At 39.7% G+C, this 12,565-nt stretch overlaps 1 protein-coding gene across 2 annotated transcripts in view; it reads right to left on the bottom strand.

Moving 5' to 3' along the window:
- nhsl1b (NHS-like 1b) overlaps nt 1-12,079 on the bottom strand; it is a 100,979-nt gene extending 88,900 nt beyond the window's left edge. The window contains exon 1 of one of the 2 annotated variants that reach the window (XM_026923264.3): nt 11,396-12,079. In XM_026923264.3, coding sequence (XP_026779065.2) covers nt 11,396-11,681 — 286 coding nt within the window. In that variant the 5' untranslated portion in view covers nt 11,682-12,079. The remainder of the gene's footprint in view (nt 1-11,395) is intronic. The other variant, XM_026923271.3, reaches the window with a different exon arrangement.
- Between the last annotated feature and the right edge of the window lie 486 nt (nt 12,080-12,565).

Here is a 12,565-nt window from a genome sequence, read left to right as displayed (position 1 = left end):
AACTACAATGTAGAACTGATGCTGTGAGGTGGATGTTAACCACAGATAATCAGAATGAAGTTTCAGAGACAGCAGGACATCAGCCAAATCCATTCATTTTTTATCTACACTCCCTGGCCAGTGTATCATATAAGTCATTATGTAGTTGCTTACTAACCTATTTGTTGCGATGCACATTTTATACCACAGCCTGGTCGATTTCTTGAATCTGACTGGTCAAAAGGTGTGCATTATCTTTGTATAACAGCACGACTCTGACAGTTCCGGCTGTAACATGACTGATAAGTTTATATTAATACACTCATTCTATTACGTTTTTGTTTCTAGAGTAACAACTCATACACAGGGACTTGTATAGTGGACACTCAACATAATCTAAGATTAATAATAAACAGATTAAAAATAAACATGGTGATGTTTAACTAAGTAAAATGTATAATCGTTGATGTGGTGAAGTTGTTTTGTTAGGAGGTATTTATTTAACATTTATGGAAGGAGTCTTGAGTTAACAGCACTTTGTAACAGTCATGGGAATAATAATAATAATAATAATAATAATAATAATAATAATAACAATAATAATAATAATAATAATAAAGGTCAAGTTCTTAGGCCAGAGGAGTTTACACTTTCTGGATTCTCAATAAAATGACAAGCAGCATTTTTTGAGAGAGAGAGAGAGAGAGAGAGAGAGAGAGAGAGAGATAAGGAGATGCGAGTGAACGACTGTTTATCGTTGCTATAATGTAAGTGAGAATAGGCAATAACTTGTCTCATGGATGTTCCTCAACATTATTTCAAACTATAAAACATTAAAAAATGCAAATTGCTATAAACCATAAAAACTCAAACTGTTGTGTTATAAGTGGACTAACACACTTTGGACTGTGCTGTTAAACATAAATGCTACACTCTGGGGCGGTAACTTCAGGGTATCACACTACCCACAGCACGGTCTGTTGTTTGTTATTCCCTACTCGGGACACACCTGCCCATTAATGAAACGGGACCACAATATGAGCACCACTGACCAGAGATTATTCATGGTAGACTATTCTCAGAACAGCAGTAACACTGATAAGGCAGTGTGTGTAGCACTGGTATGAGTGTATCAGATGCGGCAGCATTGTTTGTGTTTTTGCGCACCTCATAGTGACTGCTTGAATGAGAACAGTTCAGCAGCTAAATATTATCCAGGCAACAGCATGCTATAGTCAGACACTGAAAGGGTTAGAGGATGATTAACGCATGCTGTGTATGGAGAAAATGAGACTCTAACATCTAAGATGGTTTTTGTTTATGTGGCTACTAAACACATGCGTAGTTCTCCATAATAAAACTAGTATAGAGAAAATTACTTTTTCATTCATCTTCAGTAAGCACTTTATGATTGTGGTCAGGGCTGCAGTCGATCAGGAGTCTATCCTGGGAACACCGGGCACAAGACGGAATACACGCCGGATGGGAAGTCAGTCCATCACAGGGCACAATGCAAATACATACATTTATTCACATCTAGGGGCATGTTGTTGAAAAGAAAGGATGGAGGAAACCAGGAAATCCCAGGACAGAAAGTCCACACAGACAGTAACCTGAGCTCAGGATTGAACCAGGAACCCTGGAGCTGTGCCAACATGTAAGGTATAATTACTTAATTAAAGTCATTAAATTAATAATTGCTTACTCTGCCTAAAGTTTGCTTCAATGGAAGCAAGTAGTACTTTTGGCTATTATGAAAGGAAAACTGCAGTAAAAAGAAAATTTCCCTTGGACTTCTGCCAGGCCAACTTTGCTCCCCGACTTTCACACAAAATCAGGTGCAGATGCACACATACACACTACACATGGGAACAGGAGGCTTGGGTCCATTTCTATGTTGTGTCCAGAGAGGTTTCATCAAAGGTAACTTTAAAGACAGTCTTCCCACACAGACTGAGAGCACACACTCATGCACACAAGTGTATAAAAAAGAGCAGGGCGGTGCAATGCTCCACTCCTCATTAGCACTGGAGGAAGAGTGGATTTTACAGCAGTAACACTGGTCTGCAACACATTCATAAACCACCATTTGAAAACTTTTTGGCTTATACTGTGCATTATCACAGTAGAATCAGCAGACACACAAAGATGTACATCACTGCTATGTTAGTTGTTTGCCTGCTCCACTTCTGCCAATCCCTTGTTCGGGTTTGCCTTTTGTACATAAATGAGGAAAAGGAGGCAAAGTCCAGCATCGTCACCAAAAACAATAGCCAACGCTCCACATCCACACCTAGACCCTCCACCCGTGCCAGGATGCATAGCCCAACCCGTTCCTGCTAATCTCTGCAGCTCTGGTAAAATGAGACACAACCCATCATTTCACAATTACAACACTTCTCTCATTCATCCGATTGTGCCTGGCCTTTCCTGTCGTTGCTGTTTAACCCTGACTGAATGTCATTCCTCCGTGTTATGCATCTTCTTTAAACTTCCGTACATCAGCACAAAAGAGCTTGACCTGCACAAGACAAAGTAACAATATTAATGCTGCATTCCAATCAAATGAATAGTAGAAACAATAGTTTTAGTAGAAACTCTTCCAGTTTCATTGTAAGCCAAAGCTATTGTATTCAAACCACGCAGAAAATATAAACTCATTTTAGTCACACATGTAAGTCTCAGCAGACTTGTGGATAGTACTGTGTGGTAATGGACTTATAATCTGGATAATGCAAACATACGTGTAGGTGACATACATGACTTTCTATGGAATTCAGATCTCGATTGCAAATCTCACGTCATGGGCCCTGTTCAGACCTGCATTTTTACTGTCTTTATCCTGAAGTCGCTGACTATACAATGCACTTTGCAGTCGTGTAGTAAATATAAAGGCATTTTGGGATTCTGCCTCAAGAGATTTGAAGAAAGAAAAAAAAAAAAGAATCTAAAACTCTGAGTATCGCCCGATACGTGATACTGACGCCATACATGACACCCACACTAGCCATAATTCCAGTGGTTCCTGATCCTAGCATTGGCGTGCACCTCTTCTGCACATTTGGGTGGTTTCCCATCTCAAATACATCTGATCCAACTATTCAGCTAATTAACAATCCGCTCCTGCACTGATGTGGGTGTGCTAGAGCAGAGAAAACGGTCATACGTGCAGGGCAGGACTACTCCATAATCAGGTTTAGGACTGGTTTTAAACTCTGGTTTAGCTGACTCCTGGCCTGGGTTGTAACCCCGTGAACTACACAGTTTCCTCAGATACTGTATGATCCGGCATGTTTCAGGGACCTTCTCCCACAGGTGGTAATTATTCTCAGTCTTGTCTCACTCTCCTCAGGCTGAGCTGGCAGCTCTTCACTTATACTAGAGGCGTAAAAGCTCGAGGCACATTTGCAGAATCTCAAGTCTTTTTCCCCAGCATCAGCAGTCACAGAGCAGCCAGCAGTCCAGACACAGAGGCTTGAGAAAGTAGTGGTGGGATCAGATTAACATTGTGGTAATGAAAATACATACAGTACAAAAACCCAACAAACCAAGTATCTAGAGAGTAATAAATACAATCCAAACAAACTGCAAGTTTTTTTTCTTATTAACAATAGAAAATAAGGGAACATCCGATGGGATGATGCGAGTGAGAACAGGAACTAACTAGTTTCGCTGGCGTTCCACACCATTACATGTAATTGGAAACTGATTACAAAGTGTAATATGTCATTCTTTAATGAATGAAAATAATAATTATTTTCAAAATGGCAAGTAAAACACTTCGCAATGCTATTGCTCTTACTGAAAAATACTCAACTTTGGGATGGTAAAAGTAAATGTACACTGCAGCAGGCAACATCACACCACCAACTATAGAATCTTTCTAATATTGTTTCTTAACTGCTGTCTTAACCGCTGTCTTAATTGCTGTCTTATTTGCTGTTAAGCAAATTTACAAAGGCAACTAATACAGTTGTCCTAAAACTTTGCTTGTCACAAATCTCATGTGTGTAATATCTCTGCACAACACATTACGGTGTTTCTCAATATCTAGACATTTCCAAATCAGGTGGTAATTTCTCAAATGCTGGCTGTGATTGGCTAGAATCTAGGCCTGTACAGACAGAGGCAGGAGCTCCCAGAAAGCTCTTAGAGTGCACATAATTAACTTATTTATCTAGCTGAAACTACTGAATGTTAGAAAGCTAAATTCCATAATTAAAGCATTTAAAGGTCTAACTGGATAAAAGATCCTGAAATACTCTGTTTGAAGTCACAGGCATTTATACATTAACTTTTTTCTGTATTTAACAGTAGCCCCAGCATGCACTGCAACTAAATTAGCTTAATAAAGATCTAATAAACGTAAAATATTTGACAGTAAAATTAAAACCTCCATTTCATTCATCGAGAAACACCAACAATTGAAAAAAATCCCACAAGGCTGACAAATCACTCTTTTGTTGTGCTGAGACAGTATTTCTATACCACCGCCTTTGTTAAACTTGCTCCTTACCCAAAATAATCTTTGCAGTAAGATAACCTAGGCACCATTAAAAAGTTTCTTGTTACGTTGGCCTGAGCAGGTCAAGATCTTTTGTGATAATGTGCGGAAGTTTAAAGAAGATGCATACCACAGAGGAATGACATTCAGTAAGATTGCCTAATCAAGATTAAAAAGTACATAAACACTATTCCATGTTGTACTGGCAAAATATATTTATGATTTCTTAAATTTGATGTCAAATATACTATTACCATCAAAAATATAGAAAAGATAATGACATAAATTTGTGCATATATTGCACACTGCTATAGCAGCACATACAAACATCTGTGTGTGTGTGTGTGTGAATTACTTGAGTGTTGTGCTGTTTGTATTGCACAACTGTGTACTTTGCATTTCAGTCTTGTAACACTGGCTGTGTTTATTTCCAGACCTGACGATGAACACCCCTGATGTCATGATCTGTACATCACACAAACACACTTTACCAAATGCAAAATGTTCCCAGAGTTTTAACTTCTCTGTGCAGTCAGACTGAACACTCCACTCAGCATTAGATTTCGTTGTGTATCTGAGCCGTTTAGCTGCTGGTTGTTCACTAGCATTCATTGTTGGAGGTTTAGTCTGTGTGTGAAATGACATTAACACAACAGGCAGAATCGGTCAGTTACACTGGGTGGAGCTGAATAGGTTACCGAGCCCAGTGTTACTGTGCACTCTGCAACGTTTGTTTCTGTGAAACAAACTCTTTTAGTTTGTAAGCTTTGATTGTGAGGCAACATAGCCTGTAATTTTGGAGCAGTAATAGCATCAAAGGTATACACATTTTTCAAGGGACATGCAATCTAAAAATGCCTAAAGAAAACACCACTTGACTTACATTTTAAAAAAGGTTACCAAAACTGTTTAACATATAAATAATGCAAAAAAAAAACCAAACAAACCAGGGAATACATCTAGTGTGGTCTAAGTATGGTGGACTTAAGACAACAATGTTTTCTGCTCTTACAAACTTCCAAACTTATTCCAATTTTTTCTTATTCATTTCATTTGTAGCATAGATTTAAGGGACTTCACTTGCATTATTCCCACCTTCCTGTTTTTCAGTGCCGCAACTTACAGATTTTAGCCAATCACAAAACTGGGAATGGCCTGAGAAAAGCAGAGCAGATTTAGGGCAAATACCTACCACTATCACACACATTTCAAGACATCATCACTATCCCTGTGTTTGGGAGTAGGCTGCCTAGATAGGCAGCATATTTGGGCAGTGTTTGTGCCCTCGAGATAAAGCCTGTCTGGCTTCTTTATTTTTGACAAACTTAAAGGTGCATAGCATGTGTCCTTCACACAGATTTCTATACTATAATACCTATAATATAAGTGTGTGTGTGTGTGTGTGTGTGTGTGTGTGTGTATGTGGTAAAAACATGATAGTGTCACTGCCAACAACAACTTGGCCTGTAGTCACTCAAGCAAACCAAGTAATCATGTGACCACAGGAGCTTGTAATGAAACACATAATTAAGAAGAAAGGCTAAGAACAATGTGGCACAGAGTCTAAACACACTGGCTGTGCTGATGGTATAATTTACACACAGTGCAGATCAGTGGGTTAGGAAAACACTGGTGGTCTAATGTGGGCGGCGCTGCTACTTTAATGTCAGTCGGCTCTCCCTGAGCACTAGAGGAGACCAGACAGTGGATATATCAGGAGACTGGGTGTTAAAGCAGGAGTGGTGCCAAATAAACACACCTATCTACAGGATAAAGAGAGGAATGCCTCTGCTCACAGAGAGCTCTTAGACTGAGTGAGTGAGTGAGTGTGGGTGTGTGTGTACACACAGGCTTGCACTAAATTGTGCTATAAAACACGATGTGTGAATTAAGAGGCCTGAATTAGAGCTAATTAAACTCTCTTTAACATGACTGATATTAAATCTCAGTTGGGAGCTCTGCTCTGGAGAGACTGGCGTTACAAGGGCCTATGATTTTTGTCATGCAGTGAACACAGGCAGAGTGAAGTTAAAAAGGGTTTTTGGAAGAAACTGTTACAAAATTTCCACACAGTAAACACTTGAGCTATTTATGCTATCGTAAGTGGACTAGTGTTTCTTGTGGGGCTAACAAACTTTTCAGGTTAGTCGATTTTATTCAGTTTCAGTGTTATCGCTGTAAATATTTTATACTGATCTGACTCTCAATGCAATAAGTAAAGAATAACACACAATGGGCTATGCTGTTATAGAAAAATAATCCACACTGGGGTGGTGTGATGCAGCCCGACAAAAAGAAGAGGACCTGTCCATGCTGAAGTGTGTTACTTCTCTTATACTGCAGTGACTTGCCAATGATTATCATTTTTAATTTATTAATGAACAATACAACATGCTTTTTAACCTTTCATAGTTATGCGAGACAACTGTTATCACTTACATTATACCAGCTATAATAAACAGTCGTTCCCTCACAAGCCTCTCTTTTTCTCTCACTTGTGATGTCAATAACGCATATAAAATGCAGCTTGTCATGTTACTGAAAATCCAAAACTAGTCTAGACTTTTCAGTAAATAACAATTTCTGTTCCATTTGTGTAATGACTTATGTTTTGTTGATTGTTATTGGACTGCAATCAATAACACGTATGAAGTTTTAAAAAAAAAAAAAGAATGAAATACACATTCACTCATGCAATTTCTTTTATTTTTCATGAGGAATCATTGCTGCAAGTATTTATGCTCATCCCTAGATCTTCCTAAGATCTGTGTCACAACAGATAACATTTGTTAACGGTGTAAATGACAATCTCTGGAGATCAGATCAGATCAGAAAGTGTCAAATTCAATATTGGGTCAGGACCTCCCTAATTAGCACCATGTCCAACAATGTCCAAAAAAAAGGCTATAAACACAACGTCAAATGCAAAATTCAAGTATTCTAGTCATTCTATAGCCTTGTTTACTGAGTGTTGCTCAGTATCAGTGTTGTCATTTTTATTACATAAATAATCCAAACTCGAAGCCAGCAGCTTCAACAATATGAAAGCAAATGATATTCGATCTTGTTTGTCATGCTCACAGTAATCAGACTATAGCCTAAGGCTTGAACATCCACTACACTGTTAATGCAAGTTGGCCATTTGCCATCTACAACAGAGGGGTCAAACTCAACTTCTGTCTGGGCTGCTCTGTATTTTTGTGAGCCTTGGAAGGTCATAAACTAAAGCTATTCATTTTTTTTTACGTATTATTATCTATTCTATTGATTAACACTGATATCCCAGACTCTGAAAGTAGAACAGGATAAAGAATAGTGCCTTGAGGGCTTGAGTCTGACACATGATCTACAGAATTAACAGCTTCCACATGCAACAGAGCAGCGCATCACCTACTCAAGTTCATCCAATTCCCAAAAAATCATACATGATAAGAACAGAGGCTTCACTTAAAACATACCACCTAATATGAGACCGTAATGCTGTTTGACAGGAAAACAAGCATTTCCACCATTTCAGGTTTAAAACTGTGTGAAGATAATTATCATTAGACTGCATGCATCTAGTTCTTGTATATTGAGCACCTGTATGATATGAACAACATTTAAACCTTGAGAGCCTGTAAACAACAGCCAGTGTTTATTATGTAAAATGAAAAATCGTGAATTGTGAACAGTTTTTCAATTAACCGGATTGCTACCAAGGTAAAAATTGTGATTTTTTTAATGTGTTCACATAGGATGATATTATTTGCCATGCCACAACCTCCTCTCACCTTTAAACATCTTATCGCCAGACAAACCACTAATCTCAAATAAACAAAGCCGATCCAGAAAGACAGGTCTGAAGACACACTGCAAGGGGGTCAGTGTTTTCCCACAACAGTTACCAAAAACCTAGCCAAAACATGCATCACGTAAACAGGTCAAGTTTTGGAGGTAATGAGAAATACACTGACCGTGTGTTCAGATGCAAGACTCTGAATATACACTCACCATTCACTTTATTAAGAACTCCTGTACACCTGCACATTCATGCAGTTAACTAATCAGCCAATCATGTGGCAGCAGCACAATGCATAAAATCATGCAGATATAGGTCAAGAGCATCAGTTAATGTTCACATCAAACATCAGAATGAAGAAAAAGTGTGATCTCTGTAACTTTGATGGCATGGACATTGGTATCAGATGGGCTGTTTGCATTGCACTGCTGTCACATGAATAGCCAATTAGATAACTAATTATATACGTATGTGTATGTATATTTATATGTATGTATATGTATATATATATATATATATATATATATATATATGTATATATATATATATATATAAAACTTTGCAAATTTTATTAAAAAGAAAAAAATGAAATATCACATTGACATTAAGATTGACAAGTATTCAGACCCTTTGCTATGACGAGTGAAATTTAGCTCAGGTGCATCCCATTTCTCTGAATCATCTTTGAGATGCTTCTACACTTTGATTGGAGTCCACCTGTGGCAAATTCAATTGATTGGGCATGATTCGGAAAGGCACCCATCTGACTATATAAGGTCTAACACCTGAAAATGCATATCAGAGCAAAAACCAAGCCAAGAGGTCAAAGGAACTGCCTGCAGAGTTCAGATACAGGATTGTGTTGAGGCACAGATCTGGGGAAGGCTAGAGGGGGGGGAAAAGGAAAAAAAAAAAAAAAAAACAAAACACAACTTCTGCTGCATTGAAGATTCCCAAGAGCACAGTGGCCTCCATAATTCTTAAATGGAAGAAGTTTGGAAAAAACTTCCAAACGAAAAAAGTTTGAAAAAAACCAAGTCTCTTCCTAGAGCTAGCCACCCAGCCAAACTGAGCAATCTGGGGAAGAAGGGCCTTGGTAAGAGAAGTGACCAAGAACCTGATGGTCACTCTGGTTGAGCTCCAGAGATTGTGTGTGGAGAAACCATCACCGCAACAATCCACCGATCGGAGCTTTATGGCAGAGTGGCCATACCGAAGCCTCTCCTTAGTGCATGACGTGTGTGTGTGTGTACACATATATACTTGATGTTTAACACCAAACCATTGCTTAAAATTATAAAGGTTATTGGCTCAGTCTTTTAAAATCACAGTGCTGTCAGGTAGAACCTGTAATTTCAAGGTCACAACATGTGTGTGTACACTGACTTGGGAACACAAGACATGTTTGCCATGTCCAGGGACAAACATGGACTTCCATGCTTTAAACCACACCTGAGAGCAGAGCTGCTGGCTGGCTGACTCTTCCCTTCTCTGGTGTCTATGTTCAGAGGAACAAAAGTGTAAAAGCTAAAATCTGGACCGCACAGTGAGGATATTCACATTACACTGCTTCATAATGTGTAGCTGGGACTGGGGTGTACTTTGCAATATATGAGAACCACACTGTTTTTGTCAGTCTGAATGACTTCATTCCAATAAACAGTTTACATGATGCACCATAAACACTGCTAGTGCTGCTACAATGGTGTTTAATTGGAGAAATAAATGGTTCAAATTCAAATTGGTCAGTGTATATGACATGGATGCCAGAATCCTGCCTCAAACTGTTGGGGGGGTGTTGGGGTGGGTGTGTGTGTGTGTGTGTGTGTGTGTAGGCTGCTGCATACACAGATGGTTGGTACGTTGTGGCAGATCTATCAATCCTGACAGGCCTTTTGCCTTCACAATGACCACATTTGCATAACCTCAGATCAGACCCACAGCTCGCCATGTGTTTCTACACGTAACACATTACACCCGCCTTCATTTCACACACTAGCAATAGTGACCTGCATTTTACAGACTCTTCAGAAAAAAAAACAACAGTCCACATGAACCGATTCACTGTTTATAGAAGCATGCAGGAGTGTGAGAGAGGGGAAACACACACACACACATACACACACATACACATGCAGGGTATGACATTTGCTTATCGTTTAGAAAAGGTAATCCAGTAAGATGTAAATGTTAATCAAATGCTGAGAAACAGACAACCTAAAATATGAGTCAAAATCGGCTCATTGAGAAGAAAACATTAGCCTACAGGAGTCGTTCAAAACAAACAATTATCCAGAGCAGAGCAACTTGTCCCACAATAACCTCAGGTTAGAGCACAAAAAAAAAAAAAAAAGTTAAAAGGTACATTAGATGCTGCTTTGTTATCTATCCATCCAATTTTTTGTGCCATTTATCCTACACAGGGCTGTGGGGGAGCCTTGAATCTACCCCAGGTGACTTAGGGCACAGGGTAGGGGACACTGTGGATGGGGTGCCAGCCCATTGCACAACTGCACACACACTCACTATGGACAATTTGGAAATACCAGTCAGCCTACAACGCATGTCTTTGGACTGGGGGAGGAAACTGGACTGCCAGGAGGAATCTACACGCAGTGACAGAGGCAGGATTCGAGCCTCCAGCCCCAGGTGTGCGGGGCGGGTGTGCTGACCACTGGACCACAGTGCACCCACCACACTGCTTTGTTATCTTTTTATATACTGTAAACTAAACCCGAATAACCACACACTAGTGGCAGTGGAGCAAAGTTAAGTCAAGGCGTGTGGACTTGTGCTATGAGCTTGACACAAAGCTTCATTAGGAGCTGCTCGAATAAGGTGCAAAACGTTTTTTGCTCTACATATGTGTCCTCGGTTCATGTAGTGCACTATGACTAAATCTCAATAAAAGGTCAAAAGCATAAATCAACTCACAGTTTGCTATAAAAAGACAAAGGTTTTTAAAGTCGTAAAGATCACAGCTCAGGTCAAACTGCCTTAATTTGTTTCTAATGTCCCCAAATAACTGAACTGCAATGACACAACATTCAAACTTTCAATTCAGTTCAATTCAGTTCAATTAAGCGACGCCCCGTCACCCACAAGTGAAGCTAAAAGTTGTGCACACTTACGGACTTTAACCTGTTTGGCGCTGAGCTGGCTCACAGCGGTGTGTAAGCTGTCCAGGCGCTGCTGGATGCGGGAGCTCCGCTGGAACACGAGCGCAGTCTGGAGCTCTACACCGCGGAAAATGTCGCTGGCGTGCCGGGACACATCACTCAGCTGCCGCAGGAGCACCACGAGCGCCCGCGAGCTCACCTCATCCAGAGACGCGAACAGCACCGCGCCGGGAGCGCCCGCGTCCTCCTTCAACCGGCACAACCGCCGCGGCTCCACCGTCCTTTCGTGAAAAGGCATGCTGCTTTTTTATTAGTATTATTATTATTATTATTATTATTATTTTCCCCCTGCAAACAAGCAGCGCATTAAGTTCTCAACGGCGCTATTTACAGAAGTCCACCAGGAGGAAAAGGAGTCCAACTCGCACAGAGTCCCGCCATGATTTTCAAAAGATGCCGTGATTTATAAAAAGAAAAAAAAAAGGCTCAGAAAGACGTTGCTGAGAGAAGTGTAGCTGTGTGTTTCACACACTGCACTTAATGTGAGGAAAAAGAGTGAGAGTAGTGTGTGGAGAAAACATGGAGACTCTCAGAGGAGCCACCTGTAGCTCCCGGAACTGGAGTCTGAAGCGCTAAAGGGAAAACAGGCTCCCAATGCGCACTTCCGTAGTAAATAGTGTGCAAAAATAGTACACAGCGATACAGTCACATACCCACAGCCGCACTACACTCCACACTACCTAGTAGAAAAGTTTGTGTTCAACAGCCGCAGTGTGCATGTTGCCAAATCGCTCTAAAATACGTTAAATAAAGTTATGCTAAATAAAGTCACTGAACACTCTAGCGCTGGCAGATATGTTTTACTTAATTTTAATAATGTTTATGTTTGTTCGTTTGTTTTTTACCTTTTTAGTTTTGTTTAGCTGGCCAGAAAACAGTCTGTCCCAATCTGGCAACCCTGGAGTCACTAAATTCTGGACTGGATTTTGACTTGTCCCAAAATAAACTACAATTGTTTACGTTTTTGTTTTGTTTTGTATAAAGTGATCACAGTTGCACTTGAAATGTCTCTTAGTACAAAAGTAATACTAAGTTATTTAATAAATCGAATAATGCATAACAAATATTACTAATTCTAACTAATTCTAATAAAATGATCATAATCACAACAGCTTTAGAGGA

The sequence above is a fragment of the Pangasianodon hypophthalmus genome, chromosome 19 (genome assembly GCF_027358585.1).
Source record: "Pangasianodon hypophthalmus isolate fPanHyp1 chromosome 19, fPanHyp1.pri, whole genome shotgun sequence".
Taxonomy (NCBI): Eukaryota; Metazoa; Chordata; class Actinopteri; order Siluriformes; family Pangasiidae; genus Pangasianodon; species Pangasianodon hypophthalmus.
Note: the sequence above shows the minus strand (reverse complement) of the source record. Positions and strands in the feature narration are given on the sequence as shown.